Source organism: Sorex fumeus, unplaced genomic scaffold (genome assembly GCF_029834395.1).
Source record: "Sorex fumeus unplaced genomic scaffold, SorFum_2.1 ptg000051l, whole genome shotgun sequence".
Lineage (NCBI taxonomy): Eukaryota > Metazoa > Chordata > Mammalia > Eulipotyphla > Soricidae > Sorex > Sorex fumeus.
Window position 1 is genome coordinate 898,537 of NW_026606108.1, and position 16,049 is coordinate 914,585.

At 43.7% G+C, this 16,049-nt stretch overlaps 1 protein-coding gene across 1 annotated transcript in view; it reads left to right on the top strand.

Annotated features, from left to right (window-relative positions):
- CRTC3 (CREB regulated transcription coactivator 3) overlaps positions 1 to 16,049 on the top strand; it is an 87,245-nt gene that overhangs the window by 41,389 nt on the left and 29,807 nt on the right. Inside the window, exons 3-5 of the mRNA XM_056124524.1 lie at positions 4,852 to 4,968; positions 12,197 to 12,258; positions 14,701 to 14,763. Coding sequence (XP_055980499.1) covers positions 4,852 to 4,968; positions 12,197 to 12,258; positions 14,701 to 14,763 — 242 coding nt within the window. The remainder of the gene's footprint in view (positions 1 to 4,851; positions 4,969 to 12,196; positions 12,259 to 14,700; positions 14,764 to 16,049) is intronic.

Below are 16,049 nucleotides of genomic sequence, written 5' to 3' on the forward strand. Positions count from 1 at the left end.
TGTAAAAATTAATCAGACCTTGAGAGATAGAGATAGCTCAACAGACTGAACACATACTTTGCATGTAGGAGGCCATTAATAGATCCAGACTCTACTGGGGGCAGCCTGAGCACAGAGCAAGAAGTAGCCCTCAAGCACTGCCTGGTGTGACACAAAAGAAAAAAAAAAAGAGATAATCATAGAAACCTAGGTAAATTTGTGAATACAACCATGTAAGAAATTATGGATTGAAAAACTGACTGAAACTTGAAATATTAGGGGAAAATGAATTATTTATTCTTTAGGGTGGCTTTTTTTTTTTGGCTTTTTTAGAACACACCCGGTGATGCACAGGGGTTACTCTTGGCTCTGCACTCAGGAATTACTCCTGGTAGTGCTTGGGAGACCATTTGGGATGGTGGGAATTGAACCCAGGTCAGCCATGTGCAAGGCAACCCTACCCACTGTGCTATCGTTCCAGCCATGGGTGGCAAATTTTTTCCCCATTTTTTGGTGGGAATGCCCACTAGGCCAGCCTTTCTGGAAAACAATATGGACAGTCCTTCAACAACTAATATTGAGCTTCCATATGATCCCACAATACTGCTTCTGGGAATATATCCTGAGGATGCAAAAAAGCATAGTAGAAATGACATCTGTACCTGTATGTTCATTGCAGCACTGTTCACAATAGCCAAAATCTGGAAACAACCCAAGTGCCCTGGAATAGATGACTGGTTAAAGAAACTTTGGTACATCTACACAATGGAATACTATGTAGCTGTCAGAAGAGATGAAGTCATGAACTTTGCCTATAAATGGATAGACATGGAGAGTATCATGCTAAGTGAAATGAGTCAGAGAGGGACAGACATAGAAGGACTGCACTAATTTGTGTAGTATAAAACAACATAACATGAGGCTGACACCTAAGGACAGTAGATACACGGGACAGATAGATTGCTCCATAGCTGGAAGCCTGCCTCATGAGCAAAGGGGAGAAGGCAGCTGGAATAGAGAAGGGATCACTAAGAAAAAGATGGCTGGAGGAATTGGTCAGGATGGGAGATGTGTGCAGAAAGTAGATAAAGGACTAAACATGATAACCTCTCAGGGTCTGTATTGCAAACCATAATGCCCAAAAGTAGAGAGAGATTATGGGGAATCATGTCTGCCATGGAGGCAGAGGGAGGGTGGGAAAGTGGGGGTATACCAGGGATATTGGCGATAGGGAATGTGCACTGGTGGAGGGATGAGTGTTTGATCATTGTGTGATTGTAACCCAAACATGAAAGCTTATAACTATCTCACGGTGATTCAGTAAAATTTTAAAAAATCCCTTTTTTTATATTAAAGATGACTTAAGAAATATATTTTTGTTTTGTTTGTTTGGGGGACATCATACCCAGCAGAGCTAAGGGCTTACTTCTGGCTCTATGCACAGTGATCACTTATGGCAGTACTCAGGGTCCATATACAGTGTTGATAATTGAACTGGGGTTGACTATGTAACCACTCTACTATCTCTCTTGCCCGGGAATTGTATTTTTTTTCTTTTGTTTGTTTTCGGACCACATCTGAGGGTGCTCGGGGTTTGCTTCTGGCTCTGCACTCAGGGATAACTCTTGGCAATGCTTGGTGGGGACCATATCTCGTGCCAGGGATCAAACCAGGGTGCAGGTACATGTAAGGCAAACACCCTACCCACCGTACTATCTCTTTGGCCAAGAATTATATTTTTACATTACAAAATCTTAGCTTTCAGTAAGCTGGAGGTTGATAGAAACTGAAAAATCACATGTCTGTTTATGATTTGGGGGAACCCAGTGAGTTTGGCCAACTAGACAGGCTCTTTTGCCATTAAACCCACTTTCAGTCCTGAACAGTGGTTCTAACTCAGTTTCTCAACCTTTTCCCACTGTGGCCCCTTCCTAACTTGTTTCCTTCCTGTGGCCCCCGTCCTACCAGTTGACCACCTTGTCTCTTGCTATAGCCCCCATTTGTGTGATTTTCATTCGTGGTTCCCTTGGACTTTGAATCCCCCATTGAGAAACACTGTTCTAATTCACTTGATGAATAGGGCATGACTCTCTCTTGAATGGAGAAGGCCCAAGCCTGATAGAATTTGGAGTAAGAGCAAAGGCCACAGGGCCAGGGAGCTGGAGGTAGGCCAGCATGACAGTGAAACACAAATATAGATGTAAGCAAGGATTATCCCCCCTTAAACTGGCTCCCACCTCTAATGCAGGCTTGGTGCTGGTAGGGATTAATGCAGAAGTGGTAAATATAAGTAGAAGATATACATGTAACAGAAGTTTAGGATCCTTTTCAAGAGGCTCTGCTCTTAGAAACCCCTTCTGAAGACCTCCAGGTGCTGTGTTCGATTCAGACCTCTCAGAGGCAGGCCATTGGTAGCTTTGCTTCCAGCATCCAGATACATTTAATACTTTGTATTGAATATCTGATCATATTACTGAGAATCCTTGTTTGTTTTTCATCCTAAAGCCAGCTGTTATCCACCTTCTTTTGAATCATTCTGACAATAAAGTGTTCTGTGGGTCTGCATTCTCTGAATTGCAATAGATAATTTTCTTCTAGGCCCAGAAACTGTCCCTCACCAAGATACTAGGAGGTTTTAATTAAGTTTTTTCTTGAGGAGTTACAAGATTTGGATTACAAAATAAATTGGAGTTTCTGTTTATTTTTTTTTTGGCGGGGGGGGGGAGCGGGAGCCACATTTGGCAGTGTTCAGACCTTACTCCTGGCCCTGTGTTCAGGGATCACTATTAGTAGTGATCAGGGACTCAAACTTCTCTATCAGCTGCTTACAAGTCCAGTGCCTTAGCTGTTGTTGTAGCTCCCTGGTCTCAAAATTGAAACTTTTTTTAAAAATTTATTTAATTTTTATTAGGAGACACCATGAGGTATAGTTGTAGACTTATATATTTTGTTCTTGGGTTAAAATTGAAACTTTTAAACTGATTTAGGCAGGCCATTTTATCAACCCACTTAAGAGAAGTAGGAGTAACTCCAAAATCTAAGAGAAAATCAGTTTAGCAAAGAGAAATTAGCCGTCAGTTCTTACCTTAGGGAGTTCTCCTATTGAAAAAGAAAAAAAGTTCTCCTGTAGAGGATGCATTGCAAAGTAAATCAAGCACTTTATATAGAATTGAGATTTCCTAAAAAAACAAATGTTTTCATTTTGTTCACAAACAAAGCTGGCACTGTGTTGTATACACATCATCCCATTGTGTGACATATAATAGGTCATTCTAGGATTTGGTCATTGACAGTCAAAAAGATTTCATAATGCCAATATCAAAAAGGGTAAGAAAGCACCTGAGTACTCTTAGCAGGACTTTGGATTTATTGACCAGTAATTTTTTGTTTTGTTTTTGGGTCACACCTGGCGATGAACAGGGGTTACTCCTGGCTCTGCACTCAGGAGTTACTCCTGTTGGTGCTCAAGGGACCATATGGGATGCTGGGAATGGAACCTGGGTCAGCCACATGCAAGGCAAACGCCCCACCCGCTGTGCTATCTCTCCAGCCCCCTTGACCAGTATTTTTGATTTTTCTTGAATCTGTTTACACTTTGATTTATTTATTTTTGCCACATCCGTTGGTGCTCAGGGATCTGCACTCAGGGATCATTCTTGACAGGGGTCAAGAGTTCGAACCCAGATTAGCCATGTGCAAAGCAAACACCCTCTGTAACCCCCTAAAGTCATATTGTACTATCTCTCTGTCCCCTAGATCTAAATTTTTTTGTTTTGTTTTTGGGCCACAGCCAGCAATGCTCAGGAATTACTCCTGACTCTGTGCTCAGGGATCACTCGTAGAGGACTTGGGGGATCATATAGAGTGCTGGGGATTGAACTCTGGTCAGTTGTGTGCAAGGCAAACACTGTACTATCACCCAGCCCCCAGATTTGAATTTTTAAACATTGTTAAGTCAATTAAAAAGAAATTGAAAAGGCCTTGTGCAGAATGAGAAGTCCAAGTCTATGCATGCCATTTTATTTCTGCAGCCTACCTATATTTTGGGGCCAGAGCGATTGTACAGAGGGTAGAGCGTTTTCCTTGCAAGCGTTCAACATGGCCGACCCGAGTTCAATTCCTCCGCCTCTCTCGGAGAGCCTGGCAAGCTACCGAGAGTATCTTGCCTGCACAGCAAAGCCTGGCAAGCTACCCGTGATGTATTCGATATGCCAAACACAGTAACAACAAGTCTCACGATGGAGACTTTACTGGGCCAGCTCGAGCAAATCAATGAACAATGGGAGGACCGTGACTGTGACCATGACCTATATTTCTGAGTACTAAGTACTGTAGGTATAGTTTTTTGTTTTGTTTTGTGTTTTTTTAATCTAGGTACTTAAATATCTTTTAGAGCTGGAGATAGGAACTTGCTTTGCTTGTGGCTCACCTGAGTTCAATTTCTGGCATCCCATTTGTTCCCCTGAGCCCATCAGGAATGATCACTGAGCTCAGAGCTAAGCCCTGAGCACTGCTGGGTGTGGCCCCAAAACCAAAAATTTGGGGGGAAAAAGCACCTCTTTTACCTTTCAATTGTATGTTCTAGTTTCTGAGATTTGGTATTTGACTATTGTATTTCCCTGACTTCGCACCTTCTCCTTGTGACAAGTCTGTATAAATCATACTTTGAACATTCATTGTAACCCACAAAAGGCAATTTGTAATTATAGAGGAACAGTTTCATGTGCTTCATTGTTTTATTTACTTTGACTCAGAGTCATATATATACTAGTAAAATTATCAAACCAGTCTTTTCTTCTGTTGTGTTCAGCTGTACTTGCTGGTGTGTGGCAATGGTCTTGGTCACAGGTCAACTCATTTTTCTCTTTACAGCCATTTCACCAGGCAGACAGCGTGCGAGGAACCCGCCACCATGGCCTGGTGGAGAGACCATCCAGGACCCGCTTCCACCCCCTTCACCGGCGGCCTGGGGACAAGCCGGGACGACAAATATCCTTTTTCATTGTCTGAGGGAAGTATGAGTTTTAAAATGTTTGAAAGGGTTTCAGAATTTCTCTTCCCTGCAGCTCCCCTTTGACCTCAAAATCTTTGTTTTATCTGATGAATGGAGGCAATAAAAATAAGTCAATAAGAATCTAGAAACATCATGCAGCCTGAATTTGGATAGGTCACTATAGGTGGTTCCTTTAAGAAAGCATTGGTAAAACTCAGCTCAATGAAATAACCATACATAAAGAGCATGCACTTCATCCTCATGGAAAACTTTCTCAGCATTTCCCTCTAAAATTGGCAAAAAGTCAGAGTTAAATCCAGCTTGAATCAGGTAAGGAGATTTAGTCTAGCAAAAACAGATATACAAATATATGATTTATTTTTACTTCTATTCACCTACTGACCACTGTTAGAACTTACAGAAGAAATTTCATATGCTTTTCCATTTATGGAATTTCAAACTCAATAAGTGACAACTAAAATATGAAGCCGGTATTCAGGAAAGTTCTTAGACAGTGATGTACTTGTACATCAGGCCTTATGCTATTAAGTTGAAATAAAGAAAAAGAGGTTGTAAATTCATCTGACAATTTTATTCAGTGGATGCTTGTCTGGGGCCAGAAGGGTGGACTTCTGGGAGAGCAGCTCTGAGGACCAAGCCCTGAAGTCTGGTGGGAAGTCAGATGGAGAGTCACTGTGGCAGGAGGGCCTAAACTCCTGCTTCACTATTCTCTGCACACAGGGCTAAAGGGAGGGGGAGAAAGGCAGGGTGAGTCTGTCTCTAGAGCTGAATTCCTGGCAGTGATGGTGGAGTTGGCTTTTCAGGCCCAGAAACCAGGAAATAGGGGGAGGGCACTCATGTTTACTGAGTACTACCCATGCCAGGCACTGTGCTGGGCAATTTGTGTCATTGTGTCCTCAGAGCTCACACAAGTCACTTGTTTTTTCAGCTCCCATTTTCCAGTGAGAAAACTGAGTATCAAAGCAAGTGCACCAGGAACCCTCACTAAGGCTAGAAGGACCCACATCCAGCCCAGGCCCCCCAGCTGACTGCCCTGCCCTTGCTCTTCCCCTCTCGCGCCCACAGGTCCTTGGACTGAGCAAGGGAGGAAGTGCAGGGAAGCTGCTACTCTTCTTACCCTCAAGCTTCCTGCTATTATTCATCTGTTTGGATACAAGGACGGTGACCTCCACATATTTTCATTTCTCCCCTTTCCCATACCCAGGGACATACCACCCCCACCCCACACTCCCAGTTTTGTATGTTATGTGGCCATTATCAGGAGCATTTTGAGAATTCCTCTCTGGAATGTGTAATAACTTTTGTGTAGAATGCCACAGGGAAAATAGAATTGAGTAAATTCTTTAGCTAATTCACACATGTGGGTGGAGTATCCATCAAACAATTGTCTAAATTGCTTGGAATTTTCAAGCATGACTTGGGAGTCTTTGCTTCATGTAACACTATATCTTTCTCTTAATTTTTTGATTTCCCTTTTTTTATAGATTTTCTCTCTAAATACTTATTTTCTAATTATTTATACACATATGTCACCAACACAGGTTTAAATATGTGCATAGATTTAATTTTTTTTAACCAGAGGTAACTTAGAAAAGTAAGGTTTTGAAGAAAGTGACAGAATCCTTGTTTGTTTAACAGTTCAAGGAGTTAGGGATATAGGTCAGAGGCACTTGGTTTAATCCTTAGAACCCACCCCCCAAAATACAGCACTTAGGACCAGAGAAAATGCCTTTCTCTAAAAGAAGTGTGAAAGAAAAAAAATAGATGTTTAGAAAAGTTGTTGACATGTATTCTTTTATGGAGAGGAATATTTGGGGCCACACCTAGATGTGCTCAGGGATCTTCCCTGGCAGTGCTCACAGAACCATGTGGGAATTGAACGTGGCTTGGCCTTGTGTAAGGCAAGTACTTAGCAATTGTACTGTCTCTCTAGTCCCCGATACACTTTTGTTAACAAGGTAAGAGTGTGTTACACATAGGAAACCAGCTTGAACAATGCAAAGACATAACTTAAAATCTGCCCAAGTTGGGCCAGGGAGATGACTCAAAGGGCTAGAGTGCATGCTTTGCATGATGGAGACCTGATTCAGTTCCTTCGGTCCCCAAACCCCACAGGAGTAACCCCTTAGCACTGCTGAGTGTAGCTCCCCCGCCCCTTTTTTTTCTTTGAAGTGGGGAGTGGTTTGGGTCCACCTGGCAAAACTTGGGAGTTACTCCTGGCTCTACACTCAATTTGGGGAGCCATTTGGTATGCCAGAGATCAAACCCAGGCCAGCTGTGTGCAAGGCAATTGCCCACCCCACTGTAATATCTCTTCCACCACCACCACCCCTTCTTCCTTTTATTAAGCCTACCAGACAGTTAGGACTCTCCTGTTTGGAATTAGGCCTTGCTTTGAGTTTTTTCATATAGTGAGATGGAAGTTTTATTTGATCACAAAACCCAATTTTCCCTTAGTACTCAAGAGAGTTCCACTTGAAGGCCAAGGAAATGCTGGTCTCTAGGATTTAAGAGGAAAATCCCACATGAAGCCTACTAGTTTATGAACCAAGGGAATAGCATGATGTTCTCCTGTTTCAGAAATCGAAAAGATCCCACTCAGATGTCTTTAAGATATATTCTAGTGGAACTGAGTTGGTAATAAAGGGACAAAGAGGAAGTAAAGTGATGATGAAAATATGGTTGAGAAATTAGGAAGGAACCAAATTGTGATCAGTTTTTTTGTTTTCTGACTTTTTGGGTCACACCCGGAGATGCTCTGGGGTTACTTCTGCCTCTTCATTCAGGGATTACTCCTGGTGGTACTTGGGGACCATATAGGATGCTGGGAATTAAATCTGGGTAGGCCTTGTGCAAGGCAAATGCCCTCTCTGCTGTACTATCGCTCAAGCCCAAACTGTGACCAGTTTTATGTGTTAAGTCTGACCAAGGAACTTGTGTGGTAGATGGGCTCTTTAGACAGTGGTTCCATTGGCTCCATGAAGGTCTAAGTCCACCTTACAAGATTGTCCTTGGCACAACCAGAGTTCAGAGAGTGGGAGAGAAAGTGGCAGACCTCCAGTCTGCATCTAGAAAGTAGTTCCTGAGCCCTATTCCAGGTGCGGTTACAGTGAGGGAACAGGAATCCAAAGAAGAAAACCCTGGCCACAAGGCAAGCAGCTCAAAATCCAGACTGGGGAAAGTCAGATTTCTGTGGCTCAGAGGCTCCGCCCAGGTGTCCTCCCTATCAGCAGATGCTATTCCCTCATATCCTCCTGGCCTATGAGAAGAAGTAGTGGCAGGAGCAGGTGGAGGGGTCTTTCTTCTACTGAAGTGCACTCTTTCTCTCACATGCTCTCTCTCTCCCACCTCTCTCTCTTTCTCTCCCCACTCTCTCTCCCTCCTTCCCCCTTTTTCTTTCTCTTTCTCTTTCTCTCTCACCCCCTCTCTCCTCACTCTCTCCCTCCCTCCCTCCCTCCTGCTCTCCCCCCCCCCTTCTCTTGCCCTCTCTCTCACCCTCTCTCCCTCCTCATGTCTCCTGACTTTTGAATCCTTACCTACTCGTAGTTAACATTTCCGGAATTTAGTGCATTTTTGTATTATGAGTTTACACGAGAGAGGCAACACTGTTCAACAGTGCCCAGTGTTGAATATTTGAATATTTGATCTCAGAGCATGACATGGCTCTCACTGCACTTGGTTATAACTTGTATTGGCTCTTCTGGATAGTTGATTGAATAGCATGGCTTTTCAGGTGGTAGCATACTAAGATAAGTGGTAAAGCTCTGCTTCTTGGAATTCAGCATTTCTGGATGAAGATGAATCAAACTCTGTGGGAAGATCTAGGTGAGCACTGGATATGAGCCTCAGTGCTTCCTTGCAATTTCTCTGCTGACCAAAATACAGACCTGACCTCTCAGGGCCTTCCTCCATTCTCTACCTGTCAGGATGCAAGGTTCTGTCCCAGTGGAAAACCAGCAGGACTGTATTACTATAGAAAAAGGGAGACATTCACGACATTGGCAAGTATCGCCCGATCTGCCTATTGTTTGTCATCTACAAGCTGTTCACTCGAGTCATTCTGAATAGGATTGGAAGAACACTAGTTGAAGGACAACCATGCGAGCAAGCCGGGTTCCAAAAAGGATTCAGCACAGTCGACCATATCCACATGATAACCAAGCTCATTGAGGTTTCTCGGGAGTTCAAGATGCCGCTCTGTCTAACATTCATTGATTTAAAGAAGGCCTTTGATTCTGTTGAGATGGAAGTGATCATCAAAGCCCTAGCCAAGAAGGGCATTCAAACTCAATACATCAGGATCCTCTGTGAGCTGTATTACGGATTCACTACTAGGATCTCACCATTCTGCAAAGAAGTGATCGTTGATGTCAAGAGAGGAGTTCGGCAGGATGATACCATTTCACCGAAACTCTTCAGTGCCACTCTCGAGAACGTCATGCAACAACTGGAATGGGAAGGAATGGGAGTGAACTTAGACAGACGGCAACTACACCACCTCCGCTTTACTGATGACATCGTTTTAATAACACCAAACATTAGCCAAGCAGCACAAATGCTGACCGACTTTGACCGTGACTGTGGAAAGATCAGACTACAGCTGAATCTAATGAAGACAATGTTTATGAGAAACAGTCTCGTTCCTGACGTTCCATTCGCTCTCAGTGAAATGACCATCTCTGAATGCAACAGTTATGTGTACGTAGATCGACGAATGACCTGGCACCTGAGTTGTGCAGGAGGAAGAGAGTGGCTTGGAATGCCTTCAAGAGCGTCGAAGAAATAGCTAAGAGGACGAAGAACCTCCTGCTCTGGGCACATCTCTTTGATTCCACTGTTCTTCCTGCATTAACATACACCTCAGAAACCTGGGCCCTACGAAAACAGGATGAGAATGCTATTTGGGTCTCCCAAAGCGGAATCGAAAAGAGCTATGCTTGGAGTATCACGTTTCACTCAAATGAGAGAAAGAATCCGGAGTTCTGACCTCCGTTGACGGTCAAGAATCAAGGACGCTGTCTCGTTTGCCAAGGCATCAAAAATCAGATGGTCTGAACACGTAATGAGATTTGGAGACAACTGCTGGACTAGAGCTGTTACCGACTGGATTCCACAGGACGTCAAAAGACTGTATGGCTGCCCACCTACAAGATGGTCAGACTTCTTTGTCAAGACCCTGAATGATCGGTTTGAGGCTCTTCATGTTCCCAGAACGAACAGACGCCATTGGGCTACACTAGCACGTGACAGGGATGAATGGAGAAGCTACTGGCACCCGCTCGAGCAAATAGATGAGTAACGGGAAGTCAAGTGATCAAGTGAGTTCAGTGCCTAGTCCTAATGGTCCTTGGGGGTCACCAAGACCACTGCTGGTACTCAGGGGGACCATCCAGTGTCAGGAATTAGAATCAGGGACTCAGACATGCCAGGCATATGCTCTACCATTTGAGTGCTCTCCTTGGGGTCCCTTGGGACCCTTCTGACTTGGTGTTTCCTTTCATCTTTCCCTATCATTCCTCTACATCTGTAACTTTAAATCACCAAAACCTTGTCACTAATGCTGAAGAAATGCCTCTTCCGAACTTTGCTGTACAGAATCAGACTTAGCCTCTCATGCCATGCAGATAAAGCCATCTTCAAGGGTAAATCGTTGATGATGTCTCAGCATGAGAAATATCACTGTCACTGTCACTGTCCTCCCATTGTTCATCAATTTGCTTGAGCGGGCCCAGTAACATTGTGAGACTTGTTACTGTGTTTGGCATATCAAATACATCATGGGTAGCTTGCCAGGCTTTGCCATGCGGGCAAGATACTCTCGGTAACTTGCCAGGCTCTCCGAGAGGGGCAGAGAAATCGAACTTGGGTCAGTAGTGTCGGCCACGTGCAAGGCAAATGCCCTACCCACTGTTTTAAATATGCCCACATATTTTAAATATATGATTTAAAATGCTTTTAGAGGACAGTTCTTTGGGTGTCATTAGCAAACTTAACCAGCTGGTTTCTCAGCATGTAAATTGCGGTCTCATGTTGGGTTCTCTGAGCACCTGGATTCTTTTCTAAGAGTACAGAATACATTATTTGTACAGCAGAGCATGACATCACAAGAAACTTACATTTCCCACAAACTGAATGTGGTTCTCTTTTGGTTATTAGTACCAGGAACCCTTCTTGGTTGAAAAACAGGAAGTTCATTGGCTGTTGTCACTGGAATTGAGGGCTAGATCGGGGTTCATTCCCATCACTGTCATTTAGGCTTTGTATCTGCTTTGACTTCTGCACAGACAGGCTTTCACCATCTCAGAAAGGGACTTTCCTTTTATCCTCTCACAGCGTTCTCTTTGGTCCTCTGTGTCATGTGCACATTCCCAACCAATCACTGTTTCCAGAAGGATTGGGTCACTTGATTGGAAATGTGCAAAAAAAAAATGGGGGGCAGGGGATATCATATACAGTGATGTTCAGGGGTTACTACTGGCTCTGCACTCAGGGATTATTCCTGGTTGTATTTGGGGGATTGTATGGGATGCTGGGGATCGAACCTGGGTTGACCTCGTGCAAGGCAAGTGCCCTATCTGCTGTACTGTCTCTCCAGCCTCTTGATTGGAAATGTGGACTGAGGTCCAGGTAAATCCCTGATAGGTCAGGGAGGAAGGCACAAGATGACAGCCTTGTCTGGTTGGGGATGGTAGTGGGGATAGAGCTTGAAAACAGAGTGTGCAAATGGCATTATGTGTTTTATATGATCTGTATTTACCACATTGAAATAAATGACTGTAGACTCTTTAAAACTTAGACAGATGGGGCTGTAGAGATAGTATAACAGGTTCAATCCCCAGCACCCTATATGGTCCCCAAAGTCCCACCGGGAGTGATCCCTGGTCTCTGCCAGGTATGGCCCCAAAATCAAAAGTGAGAAAGGGAAGGAGAGAGGGAAAGAGAAAAGAGAGAAGGAAAGAAAAAAGGAAGAAAAGAATAGAATACACTAGGTGGGCACAAAAAAATAGGAACACTGCATTGCATGTTTCATGCAAGCCACCCTGATGAGAAGATAGAGGAATAGATACGAGAGTAAGCCCAGGAGTAAGCCCAGTAAGCATTGGGGTGGGGGGAATGAGAGCCTTCACATCATTTGCCCTATGCTTCCAGTGTCTTTCTGCTGCTCCCCCTGCCCATTGGTGTTTTCCCTTTACTGACACTTACTTCGATGGCAGCAGTCTGGGAGCCGGATACTCCTCACAGCCCCTGGATGAGAGTTGGCCCAGGTAAGAGCCATTTTTAAAAAATACCATGGGTGTGCTGTTCTCAAATAATTTCTTTTTACTCTGTCCTCTTTGAAGACTGTTCTAACATAAAGCACAGAATACCCCACTTTTTTTCCTCTTTATAAAATTTAAGTCTGTCCATCTGTTCAAATAGGCTTTTAAGGAAAGTCCAAACTGAAAAGCTGCTGAAATCTATTTCTTTTTAAAAACTAGATGTCAACTATTTGTAATACTCTGATTTGGTATTCTTCTATTTGAGACTTGGAAAAATGTGAGCCTTTTTTTACATTGTCTTAGTAAGCAATTGAGCAGACTGAACACTTTAGTAGGTTCCTAAGGTAATAATTTACAGTGTGTATTTGATTAGGGGCTCTGAGCGTTTTAAAAAATGTACAGGGTATATAAAAATAGTAATATTGATGGGCCAGAGCAGTAATAGTGTGTAAGATTCTTGACTTGCACATGGTCGACCTGGGTTCAATTCCTAGCAACCGTATGGTCCCCCAAGCACTGCCAGAAATAATTTCTGAGTACAGAGCCAGGAGTAACCGTGAGCATCTCTGGGTGTGTCTCCTCCCCCCCCCCCAACAATAGCAATATTGAATAGAGGATGATGATATAATATAAACTGAAAAAAATTGCCCCATCTATTGCATGTGGACTCTGTTCCAATCACAAAGTCAGATTAAAGAAGTTTTTCAGATGCACACTTAGAAAAAATTGGGCTCTTTCAACTGAAGGCTGCCCTGGGTCCATTCTCTGGGCAAATGCTGACAGAACACTTGATGCCAACAGTGTCACCAGGAACAGGGAAAGGTAGGTACCAAGATGGGGATCAGCTGGCCCCAGCCAGGTGGGCTTTCAACTTGGATATAGGAAACTAGGGTTGCCAGATAAATAATATTTTAAATCATGCAGAAGAAATCACCTTCTGCTTTCCAGTGCATTTGATTAGTTGGGTTCACGTTTCCCTGAGTTACCCTCTTTGTGGCGTCTCTCCAGTAATGCAGAGTTCTCTTTAGGCATGCCAGCACACACCTAAACTCTTGGGTGTGTGTTAAGAGGACATTTTTGCACATCTGAATTTTTTGGGGGTGTCACACCGAGCAATGTACAGGGGTTACTCCTGGTTCATGCACTCAGGAATTACTCCTGGCAGTGCTTGGGGGACCACATGGGATGTTGGGAATCAAACCCGGGTTGGGCCACATGCAAAGCAAATGCCCTACCCGCTGTGCTATCACTCCAGCCCCTGCACATCTGAATTAAGATCTCATGTCTTCTAAGGTTGAGTTGGAGACAATTTAAAAAGGCTATCGCGCCAGAGCCGTAGTACAGTGCGTAAGGCACTTGCCTTTCACTCAACCAACCTGGGTCCGATCCCCGACATCCCATATAGTACCCTAAGCTTCACCAGGAGTGATTCCTGTGTTCAGCGTCAGAGTAACCCCTGAGCAACACCGGGTATGCCTCCTCCCCCCACACACACACAAAAAAAAAAAGCATCCAGGAGCTGGATAGTACAGGAGGTAGGACATTTGCTTTGCATGCAATCAACCTGGGTTTGATCCCCAGCATCCCATAAGGTTTCCTGAGCCCACCAGGAGTGATCTCTGAGCTGAGAGCCAGGAGTTAGCCCCAAGCACTGCTAGGTGTGCCCCCAAAACAACAAGAGCAAAAAAAAATTTTTAAAGGCATTCAAAGGTGCTTGTTTGCTCTTTTTTTATTATTATTAGTGAATCACCCTGAGGTACAGTTACAGACTTACAGACTTTCTTGCTTGTGTTTCAGTCATACAGTGATCAAGTACCCACCCTCCACCAGTGCCCATTTTCCACCACCAATGGTCCCAGCATCCCTACCATCACCCCTATCCTGTCCCCTCTACCCCACCCCGCCTCTGTGGCAGGGCATTCCCTTTTGCTCTCTCTCCTTGTTTGCTCTTTTTTACAAACAAGGAAACTAACCAGGATACTACTAGAGAGTTAGCTCAAGATCTAGAAGCACATTCCTTGTATGCAAGAGCCTCTGGTTCCCAAGCACCATTGGAAGGGATCTCTCAATTTTAAGAGTAGACTCTGAGGAGTGCCAGGTGTGTATCATTCCCAAAGGACCAAACCAAAAAAATTAGGGTCCACAGTGGTTCAAGGATTAAGGTGCTTGTGGTGCAAGTACAGGGTCATGAGTTCAAACCTAATACTGCCATGTGCACTGAGGTGGTCAGGACAACCTCACTGTGATCTAATCTGGAGTATTCTCAGTGGCTGCAAGTGCTTATACCAGAGACAAGCATAGACGGTGATAAGCTTATAAGATTTGAAGTCCTTTGGCTTTTGAGGCCCCTCAGGTTACATATGTGTCAATGAACTGGCTCTCAAACCCTAGCGCAGGCTCTTTCTCCCCAGGAATTTAAATTTTTTTTAAATGTTTTTGTTTTTAAAGGCAGCAGCTTCCTTGGAAAGAAGAAAAACATCCTGGCTTCAGACTGACATCGGCACTTAATAGGTATGTGGACTACTTCCTAGTGAGAATTTTAAAGTGACCAATATAGTTGATTGTCTTTCTGTTGTTTATGTATTACTCAGTTATTAGAGTATGTTCATATCAGTTGTGTGTATACGAAGTGTTTAAAAAGCACGGGGCCAGTGGTACAATGGGTAGGGCTCTTGCCTTGTGCACAGCTGACATAGGTTGGATCTTCAAAACCCCATATAGTTCTCTGAGCCCACGAGGAGGGATGAATGCAGAACCAGGAGTAGCCCTTGGTCACCCCTGGGTGTGACCCCGAAACAAAACAAACCAGCAAAAAGTACTTATTGCCTGACTGCCAGGAGAGTGATCGAGTAGTCTAAGAACATGCAGTCTGGGGTTGGAAGTGCAGGCTTTGCTCCTTACCCATTGAAGGTCAGAAACTTATTTAACATCCCTATGATTCAGTTTACTCATCTGGAGAAGGGTGAATATAATAATATCAAAACTGCTTATCAGGATTGAGAAAGATACAAAGGCTACATGGGAAATGTGGGTATTCTTAGTTATTATCTTGATCACTTTGTCCTGACTTCAGAGCTAAGTGTTCTGCCTGGTCCTTTCAAATCCTGATAGTGTCTTGAAAGGATCAATGTTGTTTTCTGTTGTAAGATACTGAATGGTTTATCCAAGGCACTGTATGTAATGAAGAAAACTAGAAGATTAAAAAATGAAGAACAATGCCTTGAGCAAAATGCAAACTTCTAAAACTTACAAAAAAGAAAAAGTTCTAAGAGGCCCTAACCAGGGCATCCTTAGCAACACCTCCCACTCCTGTTTCTTCTTTCTCTACCTCCCATTCCATCCCACCACCTACCTGTTAAATACAGTATTTCACCTGTGACTATTTATAAGAGGATAGGCTATTAAAAAGAACCTTAAAGAAAACCGACAGGGCTGGAGAAGATAGCACAGCAGGTAGGGCATTTGCCTTGCACTCTGTCAACCCGGGTTCGATTCCCAGCATCCCATATGGTCCCCTGAGCACCGCCAGGAGTAACTCCTGAGTGCAGAGCCAGGAGTACTGTGCATCACCGGGTGTGACCCAAAAAGCTAAAACAAAACAAAACAAAACATTATTATACTTTTTTTTTGGGGGGGGAGTCACACCTGGCTATATAGTGCTATATTGCTCCAGCCCCACCATTAATATACTTAATAAATAAATGATAATTTTTTACTTCTCCAGTACACGGTCTGTATTCCACTTTTCCCAGTTTTTGATTACAGTTCTCTTAAGTTTCTGATGCTGTCAAGAGCTG